Source organism: Schistocerca serialis, chromosome 2, assembly GCF_023864345.2.
Source record: "Schistocerca serialis cubense isolate TAMUIC-IGC-003099 chromosome 2, iqSchSeri2.2, whole genome shotgun sequence".
Classification (NCBI taxonomy): Eukaryota; Metazoa; Arthropoda; class Insecta; order Orthoptera; family Acrididae; genus Schistocerca; species Schistocerca serialis.
In genome coordinates this window covers 1,093,411,969-1,093,432,960 of record NC_064639.1, presented here as the reverse complement: position 1 = coordinate 1,093,432,960, position 20,992 = coordinate 1,093,411,969, and the positions used below count along the sequence as shown (strand labels likewise).

At 43.6% G+C, this 20,992-nt stretch overlaps 1 protein-coding gene across 1 annotated transcript in view; it reads right to left on the bottom strand.

Annotated features, from left to right (window-relative positions):
- The window catches only part of LOC126456642 (protein artichoke), a 368,100-nt gene that overhangs the window by 34,211 nt on the left and 312,897 nt on the right, over positions 1 to 20,992 (bottom strand). The window contains exon 11 of the mRNA XM_050092386.1: positions 11,992 to 12,171. Coding sequence (XP_049948343.1) covers positions 11,992 to 12,171 — 180 coding nt within the window. The remainder of the gene's footprint in view (positions 1 to 11,991; positions 12,172 to 20,992) is intronic.

The following is a 20,992-nucleotide window of genomic DNA, read 5'->3' as shown; positions in this document are numbered from 1 at the left end:
GAAGAAAATATGTTGATCATTAAAATGTGTTTTCAATACGTCACAGAAAGTATCGAAAAACCTGGTTGGTAAGTGAATATCACCATTTACGGTTTATGTTGTTGTGGTCTTCTGTCCTGAGACTGGTTTGATGCTCCACGCTACTCTATCCTGTGCAAGCTTCTTCATCTCCCAGTACCTACTGCAACCGATACCCTTCTGAATCTGCTTAGTGTATTCATCCCTTGGTCTCCCTCCACACTGCCCTCCAATACTAAATTGGTGATCCCTTGATGCCTCAGAACATGTCCTATCAACCGATCCCTTCTTCTAGTCAAGTTGTCCTACAAACTCCTCTTCTCCCCAATTGTATTCAATACCTCCTCATTTGTAATGCGATCTACCCATCTAATCTTCAGCATTCCTCTATAGCACCACATTTCTTTCTCCTGATAACGACGTCCTCTTGAGTAGTCTCTCCCAGAGATCCGAATGGGGGACTATTTTACCTCCGGAATATTTTACCCAAGAGGACGCCATCATCATTTGACCCTACAGTAAAATTACGGCTATAGTTTCCCCTTGCTTTCAGCCGTTCGCAGTACCAGCACAGCAAGGCCGTTTTGGTTAGTGTTACAAGGTCAGATCAGTCAATCATCCAGACTGTTGCCCCTACAACTACTGAAAAGGCTGCTGCACCTCTTCAGGATCCACACGTTTGTCTGGCCTCTCAACAGATACCCCTCCGTTGTGGTTGCACCTACGGTACGGCTATCTGTATCGCTGAGGCACACAAGCCTCCCCAACAACGGCAAGGTCCGTGGTTCATGCGGGGGATCGCATGTTTAATGCCAGTCAATTTTGTACTTTTCATTCAATTTTTTCCACTATTCAGTCTCATTGTTCCAGTTATTTGTCATTACAATCTGGATTTTGTTGCTCAGCTATCGAAAAAGTTGTGTTTTCTGATGAGTCATTTACCACTGCTAAGTGGCATGGCAGCAGGCGAGGCGTCGATCCTCAGGTGACCACTATTTAGTTACTTTCGCGAGTAGAATTCAGCGCTACGTCTGAATGTTTTATTTGTGATGACAGTCTTATGGCTGTGGAAGATCTGACACGGTGAAGGAAAATGCATATAAACGTTTATTGAAAGATTTAAGACGAGAAAGGATGGTAAACATGTTGTTTTTGAACTTTGTTGATTTTCATGAAAAGCACAGGAAATCTTATTAAGAGGATCGTGTGCTAGAGCGGGTACGGTGGAAAATGAATCTCACATTTATCGATCGTCAGCTGAAAAAATGTACATTAAAACAAACTGTTTTGTGGGGAAGCGGCATCACAGGATTACGTGAAAAATGAGGAGAAGAAACCGAATTTTAGTAAACAAACGTTATTCCTGACATTAGAACGACATTTTCAAAATCGATAATGGAAATGGCGACAAAACGGAATAATGACTGACGCACTCAGATAAGGTTTCGGGAAGGGCACATGTAAGATCTTCTTGTTGGTGAAGGTAATTGCGCGGAAAGGTTTTTCAAATCTGATGTTGCAATTCACAGTATTGTTGGGCGACGAGAAGTTGAGCATTTAGATGCGAATGAAGATGAATGGCAAATCGCACTCGTAAGACATCTGAAGAATTATAGTGGATATTTCCCAAACTTCGAGGCGAAACAATAACAGCTATTCTAAAATTTCTTTTAAGAGCTGTCATCCGTTGGAAAAATAAATCAGCAATAGAAAATGAGTAACGCTTTCGAAACTCAGGCTATTCTACTTTATTTGACTATAAGTCCAGAATCAAAGGCCAACAAAGGAACACAACTGAATGGTTGAACCGGCTGCTGAATTCTGCAGGACATTAGATCACGAGTTTACGAAGTGGACACGTATCTTCCTTCAGACACATTCTTGTATAATATTGAAACTGACATCCAGGATTATTAAAATTACTCCTTAGAATGGTCATTTGTCCAAAAACTAAAGGCTATTCAAAGCTAAAGACGATAACCAACTGTCTTTCGCATTGTTACTTCAGCTGCAAGACCCATTTCCTAATTTCGATACACAACTAAATTTTGAGAAAATGGTAGATAAAAGTATAGACCAAGAGATCTTGTAGATGTGCTATCAGCTTTTGAAGTAACCCTATAATGATATCAAACAGCTCGAGTACCCAATATACAAAAAGCTGTAGAAACTCTCAAGACAGTTTTTTTATCGGGTTTGTGTTCAACATTGTGGGCGTAGATGTTGACGAAATTCATAATAAACATAACTAGTACCCATGTAAACAAACTCCTTGTCATTTGTTTAATTTTATTCTATTAATGTTATTGTTTCAAAACTTGCCCTGAGGCATGCGATATACATTAAATTAATAAATGGCGATGTTTACTACCAGGTAGGTTTTTTCACTTTCTTAAACTTTCTGAAAACTCATTTTGATCACGGTTGTCAACTTTAACTGGAGCCGAAACCGGAAAACTTAAAAAACGCATTACTATTATTATTATATTACTGTTATTATTTTTATTCACAACACATTACGCAATACATACATTATATCTGCAACAACAGGAAGCATACATTTATTTAACACTGTACTCACTGGTAGTACTGCAAATTCAGCCATTTCTGCGGGCCTCCAGTTTCTTTGCTAGTTATATTTTGAAGTTATACTTCCCTTCTAGTTTCACACCTTTAACAAGTTCTTTCCCGTTGTCGGATTTGACAAATTTAGCAAATTCAGCACGTTTCATACGACAGTTAGAATTTACAAATAGTTCCGTTTTTCCCATTTCCACTTTCAGCCTGTTTCTTTCATTGCTCCAGATATTTAGCAACACACTGAAAATCCGCTCTTCAAACGCAATGGACGGTGGTATTGTTAGCACATGTTGAACAACTTTCAGCCAATTACATGCTTTGCGTCTCTCAAAAAAATATCACCCATTTGTTTGAAATGACTGAATCTGGTAAGTTCTTAATGATTGGCAAGACGTCATTCAGTGCACATATTTAAGAAAATAGGTCATCTCCCTCTATAAGTATGTTGAAATAATCTGCAAGTCAGTTTCATTATGTTCTCCATTTTAAGGGACTCTTCAAGATTTAATTGAGAGCAAAGCTTGAAAATTGATTCTTCACAGACGCCAGACCATTTTTCTAGATATTCCAGAATCCTAGTATAGGCTCGTTGGGCATCTCTGACGAATTTTGCTTGTCCATATTGTGGACATTTTTTCATCCCTTGTAATACGTTAAATGCGAAGAAATTATTGCTTTGCCTATTAAGAATTTCTGTATGCAACTTCAGGAATACAGAACACATTTCAGTTATCTGTATACAGGGTGTTACAAAAAGGTACGGCCAAACTTTCAGGAAACATTCCTCATACACAAAGAAGAAAAATATGTTATGTGGACATGTGTCCGGAAACGCTTACTTTCCATTTTAGAGCTCATTTTATTACTTCTCTTCAAATCACATTAATCATGGAATGGAAACACACAGCAACAGAACGTACCAGCGTGACTTCAAACACTTTGTTACAGGAAATGTTCAAAATGTCCTCCGTTAGCGAGGATACATGCACCCACCCTCCGTTGCATGGAATCCCTGATGCGCTGATGCAGCCCTGGAAAATGGCGTATTGTGCCACAGCCGTCCACGATACGAGCACGAAGAGTCTCTACATTTGGTACCGGGGTTGCGTAGACAAGAGCTTTCAAATGCCCCCATAAATGAAAGTCAAGAGGGTTGAGGACAGGAGAGCGTGGAGGACATGGAATTGGTCCACCTCTACCAATCCATCGGTCACCGAATCTGTTGTTGAGAAGCGTACGAACACTTCGACTGAAATGTGCAGGAGCTCCATCGTGCATGAACCACATGTTGTGTCGTACTTGTAAATGCACATGTTCTAGCAGCACAGGTAGAGTATCCCGTATGAAATCATGGCGGTGAATCGAGGAAGTACAGTACATACTGACGAAATTAAAATGAGCTCTAATCTGAAAATTAAGAGTTTCCGGACACATGTCCACAAAACATCTTTTCTTTATTTGTGTGTGAGGAATGTTACCTGAAAATTTGGCCGTATCTTTTTGTAACACCCTGTATAATGACTTTCCATATATTTTATAGTTGTCTAAATAAATGCATAACATTGTGGACAAAATAAATGTAAATCTCTGGAGTGTTACTTCATCGTCCACTTCACTGTTTTCTTCATGGCCTACGATTGTCCAAATAAGTTTGGCAGTATTGTCTCCACCCTGCCTTAGAAAATATAACTTCAACAATGGCCCGTTCTAGATCAATCTATCTATGGCAGAAAAAAAGAGTCAAAAAGCGTGTAGGAACATGCCGGAGCAGTGTGAATGCTCTGACTGTAGGAACTCAAAAAAGTTCTTCAGCTCACTCACTTCATAGTGCTTGAAGAAACCTCATTAAATACTTTAACCACTAACGATTCATCAATGTATGACAGTATTTTTAGTTCATGTTTCGCAGTATTTGCCTGTGACAATGCCCTACAATAACATATGGTGCTTCAAACATTTTTTTCATCACGAAAACAGACTGGTTTTTCCCGGAATTGACGAAACAGTTGTCCGCTGCTCGTGGTCGTGCGGTAGCGTTCTCGCTTCCCGCGCCCGGGTTCCCGGGTTCGATTCCCGGCGGGGCCAGGGATTTTCTCTGCCTCGTGATGAGTGCGTGTTGTGTGATGTCCTTAGGTTAGTTAGGTTTAAGTAGTTCTAGGGGACTGATGAGCATAGCTGTTAAGTCCCATAGTGCTCAGAGTCCCTTTGACGAAACAGTTGTCCACACCATAAGCAACTACTGTAGAAGTTGATGTTTCGTCAGTGTCCTCGTAAAAAAGTTGTCCTGTTTCTTGGTCGCAGTACCGTATAGCAATCTGGAAATAATTTCATATTTCCTTTTTTGAAGCATCATACGCAATCTCATTAAACTTTGACACAACACAGTATATACAGTTCCACACAGTAAATGGAATGACACCATTAATAAATATAGACTTCGATCAGAAATCGGTAGCTATGGTAGAATATTCAAAATTTCTAGGTGTATGCATTGATTAGGAGCTGAACTGGATAAAACACACTGAAGATCAGCTGAAACGTTTGAGTTCAGTTCTCGTTTACGTAGAATAGTGAAATTTAGCAAGCAACAAGCTTTCACAGTAAAAGCGAAGGAAAAAATCCGCAAGTGTTAATTTCTAATTATATCACACGAAAAAAATTTTTTGATGACAGTAATCCGACAATCTGACTATCCATGTGTTAAGACCGCTTTTTCTCAGGAACGGGTGGACACATTAAGTTGAAATTGATGTCATACTAAGGTCTATGGCTCCTTAGCGTTGTAGAAACTTAAGCTTCTTAGTCAATGCAAACAAAAGATATGGCCATTTGCCTCACATATTTTGATACTCGCAAACTCACTCTTCAAAGAGTTCTTATGGGGCAGCGCAACGTACAAGTCCATTTTGAAAAATGAAGAAACCGCAGGACAGTTGCTTGATCCACGATCTTTTATTGCGTACACCAGCGGTTTCGGAACACTTAAAGATTCACCATCTCATGTAAAAAATAAAATCACTTAATCACCTGAGGTTATGCTCACCCGATTGTTGTCATGGAACCAAAGGTTCCGCATCGGAAGAGTAAAAGGGACAAAAATTCCGTAACAACCGTTCCTCCGTGCTGAGCGACCAGAAACGCAAACACGAAAACTATGTTAATAATAAATATTAGCCGTGAGTTGTTTGATTCCATGACAACACTGGGGTGAGGATGACCTCAGATGATTAACAGATTTTATTTTCTTACACCAGATGACGGGACTTAAAGTATTCGGAAACCGATCATGTACATAATAGCCGACCGCGGTGGTCTAGCGGTTCTAGGCGCTCAGTCCGGAACCGCGCGACTGCTACGGTGGCAGGTTCGAATCCTGCCCCGGGCATGGATGTTTGTAATGTCCTTAGGTTAGTTAGGTTTAAGTAGTTCTAAGTTCTAGGGGACTGATGACCACAGATGTTAAGATCCATAGTGCTCAGAGCCATTTTTGTACATAATAAAAGATTGTAGATCAAGCTACTGTCGTGCGGTTTCTTCACTTTTCAAAATCACCCTTGAAAACTTAAAGGGTGCTTCTTGTTGGCGTAGAATCATGAACTGTGGCAAGAACCCAGGTTTCACAGTTGAAACGGAACAGCCCATTTAGACCCACTTAAAACATAAATTCTCCAGAGGAATTCGGAATTACACATGCATACAAAATATGTAACTTGTCTAGAAAAAATTATAACTGCAAAACTAACTGTTTGATTTCATTTACCTCAAAGTATAGAAGCTCTGTAAATGAAGGGAACATTTTCCATGAAGGGAATCTCAAGTAATTAACGGGATATGTAAATGCATTATTGTGATTACGTATTCGAGAAATTATTCTCGGATAGTATCACAAATACGACCCACCATAGAACTGTACTTGCTGTTCTGGAGTAAACATACGTTTATATATGTATTTTCAGTTTTTATATGTTAATTTTAATTGTTAGTTAATCAAAAACTGATTCTAAACAATGCCGAGAATTGTTCGGGATTGTTTGGAATATATATCTAGGGGTAGCCATATTGGCATAGGAAGTCAGTCTGGTTTTGGTTTTGAGCAGTGAGCATGTATCTGCTCCATTTCTGTTGTAAGTATTGTTTAATTCTGTAATGATGCTTTGATTTTCTTTTGAAAGTATAATAAACGTATCGAAACATTATACAAAATTAAGTATTAATTTAACGTTATAGTTAAATTTACAGTGACTGTTAATGGATTCAGGACGACGACTGCGGCAGATCATGAGTAATAAGGCCCTTCCACACGCAACGATCTGTCTGCGCAAATGTCTGCGCACATCACATCTGCGCAGACAGATCGTTGCGTGTGAACAGAAGATTTGCACCAACATGAGGTGTGTGCAAACCTGGAAGTTGAAGTTGGAGGTTTGAGCGAAACCTCTCAAATCTGTCGGTTCAAACCACATCTGCGCAGACAAGTTGGAGCGTGTGGACAGGAGATCGTCGCAAATCTGGCGCGAAACAGCTGTTTGCTCAGCCTAGTGTTTGTATTTGTGTGCACAGGGCATTAAAATGGCTGATATTCGTCAGTGTTCTCGAGAGTTTGTAAGTGAATTCATTGAAATATACAGAAACCACCCATGTTTGTGGAAGATTAAAAGTAAAGAATATAGTGACCGAGACAAAAAGACAGCAGCATACAATGCTCTAATTGAAAAATTGCGGGCAGTTGGCGCCTCGGCAAACAGAGAAACGGTAATAAAAAAATAATTTCGTTGCGAACTGGCGAAATTATTTGCGGATGGATGTCGAAACTTATAATTATCTCTTAAAGCATGTAACCCCTCATATTATGAGAAAAATACTTGTATGAGAAGGGAAATTTCTCCTCATGAACGCCTGGCAGTAACATTAAGATTCCTAGCAAACAGGAAGGAGCTACAATGATTTGGAATTTTCATCTACAATATCGAAACAAGCATTGAGTGAAATAATACCCAACACATGTGAAGCTATTTACGCTTTCCTGAAAGATGAGTTCATGAAGGCAACTCAAGTAAATTAGTCTGTCAGCGAACTGTTTACCGAAAAGAGTTATCCAAAGTTCAGAAATCTAGAAGATCTGGTGTAGGAGTAGATCAAGTATACCAGCCAACGTTATGGTATTTTGATCTACTTGGCTTTCTTAGTGATCAAGAAACGCCAAGACCAAGCAGGAGTACAATTGAAGATGAAATTGGAGTGCCAATGTGCGAGGAAATGGAACACGAGGTTATGTAAAACAAAACAGGTTCGCCCTGCAACTCTCGCAGTAAATTTACGTGACAAAACTGCTTTCGCTTTAGCAGCCACTGCCTGCACCATTTTGACCGCTTTCTCTGTTTCCTGCGGTTGGTCTGAATGTTTTTTGCAACATAAGTTGCGAACACAGACCACAACAGAACTTCCTCCATTTCTATTTTTCAAAATAACTGAATTAAATTTTGACGTTTTCGGGGAGCGTAGTCGCTTGCCACTGATATTTCTTTTCTACACCGACAGATGGCGGGCGAGTAGTAGATTGGGGTTTGTGTCGTGTGAACACACCACATTTGCAGCGATCTTTTGCATGTACAGACATCTGCGCCGATGTCTGCGCAGACAGATCGTTGCGTGTGGACCGGGCTTAACTATGGGTTGGCCGTGCGGCCTAACGCACGGCTTTCCCGCGGGAAGGAGTGCCTGGTCCCCGGCACGAATCCACCCGGCGGACTTGTGTCGAGGTACGGTGAACCGGCCAGTGTGTGGATGGTTTTCAGGCGGTTTTCCATCTACCTCGGAGAATGCGGGCTGGTTCCCCTTATTCCACCTCAGTTACACTATGTCGGCGATTGCTGCGCGAACAAGTTCTCCACGTACGTGTATACTACCATTACTCTACCATGCAAACATGGGGTGGGGGGGGGGTGGGGGGGGGGGAGGGTGAAGTGGACTGCGGTAGTCGTCGTGGGGTTGTGGACCACTGCGGCTGCGGCGGGGACAGAGCCTCTCCGACGTTTCTAGGTCCCCGGTTAACATACAATACAATACAATCCCATTATTAAGTAAAAACAGTACAAGAAATTAAGTTACGTTTTACAGTATAAGTAAAGGAAAAAATCCCAAAATTGTTTATTTGTAATTACATCACACAAGTTTTTTTGGTCATTCTCGAAAGTGTTGGAATTCCTGGAACCCATGTCTTGCTAGACTGATGTCGATGATGTTGATGATGTCCCATACTCCTTGACAGAGCGTAGGGGACGACGCGGGAAGCCCGCACCAGGCATACTAGGCAAGATCCTAGTGGAGGTGGTTTGCCATTGCCTTCCTCCGAGCGTAATGGGGATGAATGATGATCATGAAGACGACACAACACCCAGTCGTCTCGAGGCAAGTGAAAATCCCTGATCCCGCTGGGAATCGAACCCGGGATCCCGTGCTCGGGAAGCGAGAGCGCTACCACGAGACCTAATGTCGACAACAGGCAAAAAAATAGCAGAGATCCTCGATTCCAGGGATGAGTGAAGTATCTGCGCTCATAATTAAGTTTGTACAGAACTCTCAGGGCGCGAATCCAACTCACATTTATCTGGATTTCTTAAAAAAAAATACTTGCAGTTCGTCTTAGTAGCTAAAATTTTGACGTTGTGTTTCCTCTGGTGTATTCCTCCTGTATACAAAATTTCAGGGCATGTTTCGACTTGTCGGATTGAACCGATCACTCGTCACTGTCAGTGACACTTGAGTACTTACCACAGTCTAACATAACAGTCGCGACACTTCGCCTCGATTTTGTCGCCTACCGCGCCAGCAGCGCCCCATGTGGCCAGTAACTTAAATTGTGAGTTCGGCGCGATCGTGAAAGCGAATAGTGGTTGTTTATTTTGATTTCTACAATAGTTTTTACAAGCGGGAGCGTTTGCAGCGCAATAAATTGCAGCAACAACAGGAAGAAGACACCACAGCCGTCTTTTTTTAGGTTTCCTAAGGATCCTGAGAGGTATATAACATCGAGTTACTACACTGTATCGTCAGGATTCACTTACAAACTACATGTGTATTAATGATTAATGTTTCGTTTTAGGAGCAGAAAATGGCTAGTTAATAGCAGACGAGAAGACCTTATGAAAAAAGACCCAGTTTACTTGTATAATAATATTAGGTTTTGTTCGCTACATTTCAAATAAAACCAGCCCATGAACGCAGACAATAATAAAATCTTGTGGAATGCAGTACCCACACTGTTTGACATCCCAAATAAGCTACCTATACTGACGGTGAAGAGGAAACTGCCACAAAGATTCGACAATCCATCTAAAACTATAAAACAGTCCTATGACACAGAAGCAGCCAGTTCAACTCTCCATGTATCAGTGCCAGATTCGTGTGAATCGTCAACACAGACCTGCTTTGGTGATGAAGTGGTTAGATTAAGTGTGTTACAAAAGCGTGTGAAGTGTCAAAATGTTCAGATCGCTAGACTTACTGCAAAACTATTACAGGAAAAGGAAAGTGCCTACAGACAGCGACAGAAACTGTATCAGAAGGATCAAGTGAACAAGGACAAACGAATGTTGAAGTCTGTAGGTATGTATTTCATTCACTTCTGTTGTTAGTCACTTAATTTCCCTTGTTCCCTTCGTGTGATGACATTATTTTGCTAGCACTGTGTTCACTGACAGATTGTTTGAAAATTATTCAAATATTTGGTTTTGCGTGAAATGTAATGCAATCAGCTCATTATAAAGTTTTCAACATATTTCTACCACTATTTGGCAGTTTGTTATCCCACTTAGAATAATATAAAGATGAAGGTCGCACTTGTTGCAACAGGCGTCAATGACAAACAGAGTAGGCCTACAGAACGATAAACGAGCTGTCGATCGCTTTCGCATGTAGAGGTACATCTCTGTGCTTCTTACGTGTGAATATGTGTGTTTATATTATTTTGATATCAACGTGGTAAGTCGCAATTCTATCCAACGTCCAAAGACCTTGTAAAAAATAACTAGACTCACTTATGGCGCTGCAGTCGCGGGATAATTTGAGCCTCGGCTGGTCGCCATTATAGTGGTTGTAGTCTGATGTGTTGTGTAGTATTGTTGTTTATGAAGACCCTGATTCAACGTTGTATATTTGTTGGGGCGTACATTCAGTATTTGTTACTCGTAATTCTACTGTTTGTACGTTCCTATCAAAAGAAGTACAATGGTGAAGAGTTGTGCAGCGATTAATTGTACAAATAAATTCGAGAAAGGAACGAATATTACATTTCACAGGTATGTGGACATTTTAAGTTGTTTTGTATGTCAGTGCACTTGCTTAATAAATGTTTTTGTAACACGGTATTAGCATAATGTCTGTGCATCTATTTGCAGGTTTCCTTTCTCAAAACCACAGTTGTTACAAAAATGGTTACACGCTGTCAGGAGGCAAGATTTCCGACCGACAGAATAACTTTTTATATGTTCTGATCATTTTGAAGAAATTTGGCTGATCGGTAGTGTTTTCATGGTCTAGGTTAGGTTGAAACTTGATAATTTGGTTGTGAGTTGCCAAAGCACTATGCCATATATAACGCACTTCTCGTCATAAAATCTAATGCAAGGTAGAGTCAGAAAATATATATTAATATAGTGGGCAAATCTTCGAGTATTTTGATGCATTTTGCGTGCATCTATCGTAAATGAACTACGAAAAATGCTAGGGGTCCAGTACATAACTTTTAGCAACGGCAGATTCCATGCAGTACGTAAGATAAATTCATAAACAGTGACTAGTTGCTGTTTGTTTATAAATTAGAAAGTATATTGTAGTAACGTATTTAAATGAGGCATTATGTTTGTGACTTAACTCAAGGGAAGGTATTTTATAACCAAATGCGATGTATAAACATTCGAACCCCGCGCGTCAGTTTACCACTCTAATGGCCGCCGCCCAGCTATTCAATTTGTCCGCTCTTCACAGTCGACCACTCGTGCGGTTGTAGGGGCCTGCCAACGTCACAAGTGTTTCTTCACGAATGTGTTACAGTTTGCCACTCGATTAATGGTTTTTGTCCATACTTCGCGCTTATTTTAGAATCATTTTTAGACACATATATGCCTTCTGATACTACACAAACCCTTGGAGGCAAGAAAATAACTCAAATATTTCGTAAATTACGTAGGAAATTGATTCAAAACAAGCATTATGCTTACGACGCGTCTGACATTCATCTTACTCGCCGCTTGGAGCGCTAGTGTCGCCCCATCTGTCAAACAGTAACAGCTTTTACAGCAGTGAGTGTCGCGACTGTTATGTTAGACTGTGGTACTTACGTTAGATGCCGGCCATCGCTAGTGGAGAGGTAGACGGGTAGGTTGGCAGGCCTACCTGTTGCGCGCGAGGCTGAGTTCGGTGAGCGCGGGCAGCCCTGCTGCGGTGAGCCCCTGCGCGGGCAGCGCCACCAGCCGGTTGTGGCTGGCGTCGAGGGCGCGCAGCGACGGGAGCCGCGCCACCGCCTCCGGCAGCTCCTCCAGCACGTTGTGCGACATGTCCAGCGTCTCCAGGTCCCTGCCACCAACAGCACGCCCGTAAGCAAGCACACACACACACACACACACACACACACACAAATCATTGCGAGGTGGATCAGATTTATTCATTTATCGTGTGCCATTTTTACAAATCGCTCTCATAAAGCTTCATAAATCAACATCTAGGCTATAGATATAGTTAATTGAACTATCAGTCATATTTAGGAAGTCCTCAAATTGACGTGTGTAAGCACTTAGTGAACGTGCATCCATTACACTGAGGTGGCAAAAGTGATGGGATGCCTTTTACACTACTGGCCATTAAAATTGCTACACCAAGAAGAAATGCAGATAGTAAGCTGGTATTCATTGGACAAATATATTATACTACAACTGACATGTGATTATATTTTCACGCAATTTGGGCACATAGATCCTGAGAAATCAGTACCCAGAACAACCACCTCTGGCCGTAATAACGGTCTTCATACGCCTGGGCATTGAGTCAAACAGAGCTTGGATGGCGTGTACAGGTACAGCTGCTCATGCAGCTTCAACACGATACCACAGTTCATCAAGAGTAGTGACTGGAGTATTGTGACGAGCCAGTGGCTCACCCATCATTGACCAAACGTTTTCAATTGATGAGAGATCTGTAGAACGTGCTGGCCAGGGCAGCAGTTGAACATTTTCTGTATCCAGAAAGGCCCGTACAGGACCTGCAACATGCGGTCGTGCATTATCCTGCTGAAATGTAGAGTTTCGCAGGGATCGAATGAAGGGTACAGCCACGGGTCGTAACACATCTGAAATGTAACGTCCACTGCTCAGAGTGCCGTCAATGCGAACAAGAGGTGACCGAGATGTGTAACCAATGCCACCCCATACCATCACGCCAGCTGATACGCCAGTATGGCGATGACGAATACACGCTTCCAATGTGCGTTCACCGCAATGTCGCCAAACACGGATGCGATCATCATGATGCTGTAAACAGAACCTGCATTCATCCGAAAAAATGGCGTGTTGCCATTCGTGCACCCTGGTTCGTCGTTGAGTACACCATCGCAGGCGTTCCTGTCTGTGATGCAGCGTCAAGGGTAACCGCAGCCATGGTCTCTGAGATGATAGTCCATGCTGCTGCAAACGTCGTCGAACTGGTCGTGCAGATGGTTGTTGTCTTGCAAACGTCCCCATCCGTTGACTCAGGGATCGAGACGTGGCTGCACGATCCGTTACAGCCATGCGGATAAGATGCCTGTCACCTCGACTGCTAGTGATACGACGCCGTTGGGATCCAGCACGGCGTTCCGTATTACCCTCCTGAACCCACCGATTCCTTATTCTGCTAACAGTCATTGGATCTCGACCAACGCGACCAGCAATGTCGAGATACCACAAACCACAATCGCGATAGGCTGCATTCCGACCTTTATCAAAGTCGGAAACGTGATGGTACGCATTTCTCCTCCTTACACGAGACATCACAACAACGTTTCACCAGGCAACGCTGGTCGACTGCTGTTTGTGTATGAGAAATCGGTTGGAAACTTCCCTCATGTCAGCACGTTGTAGGTGTCGCCACTGGCGCCAGCCTTGTGTGAATGCTCTGAAAAGCTAATCATTTGCATATCACAGCATCTTCTTCCTGTCGGTTAAATTTCGCGTCTGTAGCACGTCATCTTCGTGGTGTAGCAATTTTAATGGACAGTAGTGTATATCATGTCGGTCCTCCTTTTGCCCGGCGTGATGGAGCAACTCACCATGGCATGGACTCACGAAGTCTTTCAAAGTCTCATGCAGAAATATTGAGCCATGCTATCCCTATAGCCGTCTATAAACGCCAAAATGTTGCTGGTGTTGGATTTTGTGCGCAAACTGACCCTTCGATTGTGTCCCATAGATTTTGATTTTTGATAGGATTCGTGTCCAGAGATCTGAGTGGCCAAATCAGTCGCTCAAACTGTCCAGAATGTATATGAAGATAGTAACTGTTCTCGAAAGAACAGATACCACTGATGACCGTGCAGCTTCTATAGAACAAATGATAATTAATTGAAACCCTCAGCTGCTGACAGGTGTTGTTGATATATCTCGATGGGGACAGCTGAAAATGTGTGCCCCGACTGGAACTCTGACCCGGGATCTCCGGGGACAGTTGGGAATGTGCGTCCCACGGGAAGCGTGCAAGGGATAAGTCCCTGCAGTCGCGCTATTCGTCTGTGTCCTCGGTGGCTCAGATGGATAGAGCATATGCCATGTAAGCAGGAGATCCCGGGTTCGAGTCCCGATCGTGGCACACATTTTCAGCTGTCCCCATCGAGGTATATCAACAACACCTGTTGATAGCTGACGGTTTCAATTAATTATCATTTGTTCTATAGAAGCTGCACAGTCATCAATGGTACCTGTTCTTTCGAGAACAGTTACTCTCTCCATATATAGTTAAAGGCTACCCGGCCATTGATCTTCGTCTGTCCGAATGCGTACAGGTTGCCCGAACTGGATGGGCAAATATCTACTGAGAACATTACATATGTTGATTGTGGACAGTTGGGAATGTGCGTCTCACGGGAAGCGTGCAAGGGATAATCCCTGCAGTCGCGCTATTCATCTGTGGCCTCAGTGGCTCAGATGGACAAAGCGTCTGCCATGTAAGCAGGAGATCCCGGGTTCAAGTCCCGGTCGGGGCACACGTTTTCAGCTGACCCCATCGAGGTATATCAAAAACATCTGTCGGCAGCTGAGGATTTCAATTAATTATCATTTGTCCAGAATGTGCTTCAAACCAATCACGAACAGTTGTGGGACAGTGACATGAGGCATTGTCATCTATAAAAATTCCATCATTGTTTGGGAATATGAAGTCCATAAATGGCTGCAAATGGTCTCCAAGTAGCCTAACATAAAGGAGGACCTAGTTCATTCCATGCAAACGCGGTACACACCATTATGGAGCCACCACCAACTTGCACAGAGCCTTGTTGACATCTTGGGTCCGTGGCTTCGTAGGGTGTGCGCCACACTCGAAATCAGTTCTTACCAACTAAAATCGGGACTCGCCTGACCGGGCCACGGATTTCCAGCCGTCTAAGGTCCAACTTACGTGGCTACGAGCTCAGGAGAGACGACGCAGGCGATGTCGTGCTGTTAGGAAAGGCACTCGCGACGGTCCACAGTCCATTAACGCCAAATTTCGCCGCACTGTCCTAACGGATACGTTCGTCGTACGTCTCATTGATTTCTGTGGCTACACCACGCATTGTTGCTTGTCTGTTAGCACTGACAACTTTATGCAGACGCAGCTGTTCTCAGTCATTAAGTAAAGCCCATCAGCCACTGCCTTGTGCGTGGTGAGAGGTAATTCCTGCGATCTGGTATTCTTAGCATACTCTTGATACTGTGGATCGCGGAATATTGAATTCGCTAAAGAGTTCCGAAATGGAATGTTCCATGCGTCTAGTTCCAAATACTATTCCGCGTTCAGAGTCAGTGAATTCCCGTCGTGCGGCTACAATCACGTCGGAAACCTCTTCACATGCCTCACTTGAGTACAAATGACAGCTCCACCAACGCACTGCCCTTTTATACCTTGTGTACCGTGATCTGTATATACGGATATCGCTATCTTATGATCTTTCGTATCACAGTGTTTATCACTTACGACCGGTAACTAGATGGAGAGAGTGGTCCTACTCGCGCATGAAGTCATGTGCATTGCATTATTTAGTTTGATGTCTGTTTTCTTGTGTGGGTGCTATTAATCCAGATAGGACAACGGTGTTGTGCTGCTGAATGAACCAGAGCTAAAGCTGTTCTTCGTAACGTACTTGACGGAGAGCACTGTTTGGTGCCATATATAGTTTCCGTAAGATGTTATTTCAGATACAGAGTTTTGCAGCTGTCCTTCTCACGTGTTCCTTATAGCTTAATGCTCGTCTAAAGTAACTCCTAGATACTTAGGAGTTTTATTGTGAGTTAAGGTGTCACTGTTGAAAGGAATTGTAAGTTCCCTGTTAGCAAGTTTTTTGTTCAGGGCATAACATGGAAGGTCTGTCTCAGTTGAACTACGCTGGGGATTCCATTTACGGAAATAATTCCCATTGCAACAAGATCATTTATTAGAGTATCATACTGCCTTTATGGACCTATTCAAATTGACAGACACAATGATTGCAGCTCTATAAATGGATTGTCGGCTGGTTACTAAATTTCAGTTGCATGTCATTAATCAAAAAAGTTTACAGGGTTCCATACTCAGGGAATGAGTACAGCGTATCATATACACGGATCTTGCATTGCCGCTCTTGGCAACATCCTAGTCGAGGTGATTAGCTGTTGCTTTCCTCTGTCCTGTTATTAAGTATCAAGTGTGTCTGTGTCGTGTGATCGACTATGACGAGAGCCTGTCTACTGTAGTATTGGGTTTATGTTGTTCTGGATGAAGAGATGGGAGAGGATGAGGCCCAGTGAGCACATACCCTAGTCCTCTCGAATAGCACCAATCGGGTTGCCGAGCTTAAAGTTCCCATCCGATGAACGGATCACTATCAGCATTGTCACATGCATTCTCTTCATGAGACATTATGGAATGGTTAGGAATTTAATCCAGGACATTGGCACAGGCGTGCATTAGCCATCTCAGTTATGGAGGCGGGTATATCATAATAGGAATATAAAAACTTATCAGATTGACAAAAACATTGCTAAACGACCATAATATGCACTCTTCTTTTCTACAATATCAGCATTATTCTTATAACTTTGCCATCTACGGACGAAGATGCATCGATAGCAGACACCTTGGACATTGTACACTATGTGATCAAAAGTATCCGGACACCTGACTGATAATGACTTGCAAGTTCGTGGCGTCCTCCATCGGTAATGCTGCAATTTAATATGGCGCTGGCCCACCCTTAGCCTTGATGACAGGTTCAACTCTCGCAGGCATACGTTCAGTCAGGTGCTGGAAGGTTTCTTGGGGAATGGCAGCCCATTCTTTATGGAGTGCTGCAATGAGGAGAGCTATCGATGTCGGTCGGTGTCGCCTGGCACGAAGTCGGCATTCCAAAACATCCCAAAGGTGTTCTCTAGGATTTAGGTCAGGACTCTGTGCAGGCCAGTCCATTACAGGGATGTTATTGTCGTGTAACCACTCCGCCACAGGCCGTGCGTTATGAACAGTTGCCCGATCGTGTTGAAAGATGCAATCGCCATCCCAAGTTGCTCTTCAACAGTGGGAAGCAAGGAGGTGCTTAAAACATCAAATTCTGTCATAGTGCCACGCAAAACAACAAGGGTTGCAAGCCCCCTACATGGAAAACACGACCACACCATAACACCACCGCCTCCGAATTTTACTGTCGGCACTACACACGCTGGTAGATAACGTTCACCGGGCATTCGCCATACCCACACCCCGCCATCGGATTGCCACATTGTGTACCGTGATTTGTCACTCTACACAACGTTTTTCCACTGTTCAATCGTCCACTGTTTACGCTCCTTACACCAAGCGAAGCGTCGTTTGGCATTTAGCGGCGTGATGTGTAGCTTATGAGCAGCCGCTCGACCATGAAATCCAAGTTTTCTCACCTCCCACCTAACTGTCATAGTACTTGCTGTAGATCCTATTGCAGTTTGGAATTCCTGTGTGATGGTCTGGATAGACGTCTGCCTATTACGCATTACGACCTTCTTCAACTGCCGGAGGTCTCTGTTAGTAACAGACGAAGTCGGCCTATACCCTTTTGTGCTGTACGTGTCCCTTCACGTTTCCACTTCACTATCACATCGGAAACAGTGGACATACGGATGTTAAGGAGTGTGGAAATCACGCGTGCATACGTATGACACAAGTGACACCCAATCACCTGACCACGTTCGAAGTCCGTGAGTTCCGCGGAGCGCCCCATTTTGCTCTTACACGATGTCTAGTGACTACTGAGGTCGCTGATATGGAGTACCTGGCAGTAGCTGCCAGCATAATGCACCTGATATGAAAGATGCATGGTTTTGAGGATGTCCGGATACTTTTGATCACATAGTGTAGATTTCGCAGCTGTGCCACAAGCGGCGGTAACTACATCATGTGACTGCCAGCACCGCGCGGGATTAGCCGTGCAGTCTTAGGGGCTGCTGTCATGGACTGTGCGGCTTGTCCCGGCGGAGGTTCGAGTCCTCCCTCGGGCATGGGTGTGTGTGTTTGTCCTTGGGATAATTTAGGTTAAGTAGTGTGTAAGCTTAGGAACTGATGACCTTAGCAGTTACTTCCCATAAGATTTCACATACATTTGAACATATTTTTGACTGCCGGCCACTCAAGTGCCCTTCCTGAGGAACTATGAATACGGCAATGTAACCAGCCGCAGAGCAGGAGGAAGTCAGTCATTCGAGTTAGTGATGCCGCTAATTAAGGATGTTATCAAGCGTGGAAACTAATCCGTTTATCATGCTATTGCAGACTCCGAGGATGAGGCTCACCAAATGCTTTCCACTTCGGGAAATACGTTGAAATGCAAGAGGATTGCGAGTACTTTGACTCTCTATCTCTGTTGTGTGGCGTTTCGCCGCTGGGTGCAAGTATCTTTATGTGACGCCGTCCAGGCGTCTTACACGTCAGTGGTGATGGGATGATGATGAGAACAACACAGCACCCAGCCCTTTCAGTTGATACTGGGCCCCAGTGACCCCACAGCTGCCTAGGCGACTGCTTCTTCAACTGCAGATGTGCGAAATTCGCCACAGGGGAATATAGCGAAACAAATACCTGCCCAGACAGATAATTAAGTACAGTTCAGGGCAATAACGAAATAATGCATTAAGTTTCCGCAACTCTCCGTTTCACATTTTTGTGTAAGTGGGAGTTTTCGTGCTTTTCCATTTTTTTCGGACAAACGTACAAGATCCATAACAGATGTATTAGTTCACGAATTTACTTGTGGGCTAAAAACCAGATATTCTTATGCTGCATCCGCACAACAACTTGTGCTAACTGTACACTTCCTTGTTAAATGTTCGCTTGTACGAGGGTAATCCCAAAAGTAAGGTGGCCTATTTTTTTTATAAGTACATGGACCTGTTTATTTCCACAATGGCAGTTTACAGCTTGAACATTTAGCTATTTTTCGACATAATCACCGTTTCTGTCGATGCATTTTTGTAGACGTTGTGGCAATTTTTGTATGCCCATGTCATACCAGTTCGCCGCTATACTGTTCAGGAAGTTATGAACCTCTTCTTTCACCTAGTCATCGGAGCTGAATCGCTTTCTGGCGAAATGTTCTTTTAACCTAGGGAACAGGTGATAGTCACTGGGCGCCAAGTCAGGACTATAGGGTGGGTGGGGATTGTGTTCCACTGAAACTGTTGCAGGAGAGCAACGGTTTGCCGAGCGATGTGTGGACGAGCGTTGTCATGGAGAATGTGTACGCTCTTGCTCAACATTCCTCTTCTCTGGTTCTGAATTGCCCGTTTGAATTTTTTCAGAGTCTCACAGTACCTGTCAGCGTTAATTGTGCTCCCAGTGGCATAAAGTCGACCAACAATACCCCTTTCCGATCCCAAAAAACGGTTCTCATGACTTTACCGGCAGACTGTGTTTGTTTGAATTTCCGCGGCTTTGGCGAAGAAGGATGCCGCCATTGACGTGATTGTTGCTTGGTCTCAGGTGTAAAAAGGGTATGCCCAGGTTTCGTCACCCGTGACAATGGAGTCCAGAAAGTTGTCCTGTTCGGCTGCAAGGCGGTGAAGAAATGCGCGGGAAGCATCAACTCGTTGCCGCATGTGGTCCTCAGTCAGCATGTGTGGCATCCATCTTGCGCACACCTTCCGGTAGTTCAGTGTTTCCGTTAAAATTCTGTGAGCGGTGCTTCGGGAAACCTCAGGAACCAACGTCGGATATCATCCAGGGTGATCCCCAGATCTTCACGCATGCTTTGCTCAACCTTCAACACTGTCTCCTCAGAAATTGACGGTTTCCCGCTCCTTTGTTCGTCGTGAATTTCGGTCCGTCCAGCTGCAAACTCTCTACACCACTTACGAACATTTTTGACATCCATGCACGACTTGCCCATACGCTCCCGTCAATTGGCGATGGACTTCAATCGACGCAATGCCCTTTGCGTTCAAAAACCGAATAACTGCGCGCAATTCGCACTTGGCGGTGACATCCCACGGGAGTTCTATTCTGAACGGCTGCCAAGCCAAGACTGAGCGCCTCAGCGCGGCGTGCACATGTTTACACACAGCGCGTGAAGCACTCTTCATAACAGTGTGACCAACTGCCACACAAACAGAGTTCTGTTTTACCCTCGTAGTAAGACTTATTTCTTCACTCTCTCAATCGAAGCATATGTTCTCGGATGCCCTAGTTTCTTTGCGGCTAAATTTTCATGGTAATTTACTTTTACGTTCCCAGAATGAGAATTTCACTCCGTGGCGGATTGTGCCCTGAGATAAAACGTCCTGGCAGATAAAAAAATTTGCGCCAGACGGAGTCTCGAACTCGGGACCTTTGCCTTTCATAGGCAAATGCTGTTACTTTTCTTCTTTTTTTTTGCATTTTGTTCGTTGTATTTGGTCTTAGCGGATGTCACATGACATCCGCTGAAGTTTGTTGTTGATGCCTTCAGTCAGTTTTTTATCAGAGAGACCAGCTAGCTCCCTGACCGAAAACGCTAAGCTACCGCGCCGGCAGTGCACTGAGCTACCCAAGCATGACTCGCGACCCGTCCTCACAGCTCTACTTTTCGTTTAGAATTTACAGTAGATTCAACATAGTTCATGTTCACACTGCAAACGAAAACCGATTTGCGCACAGTAAACAATCAACTCCAAACACAAAGTGCCGTTTG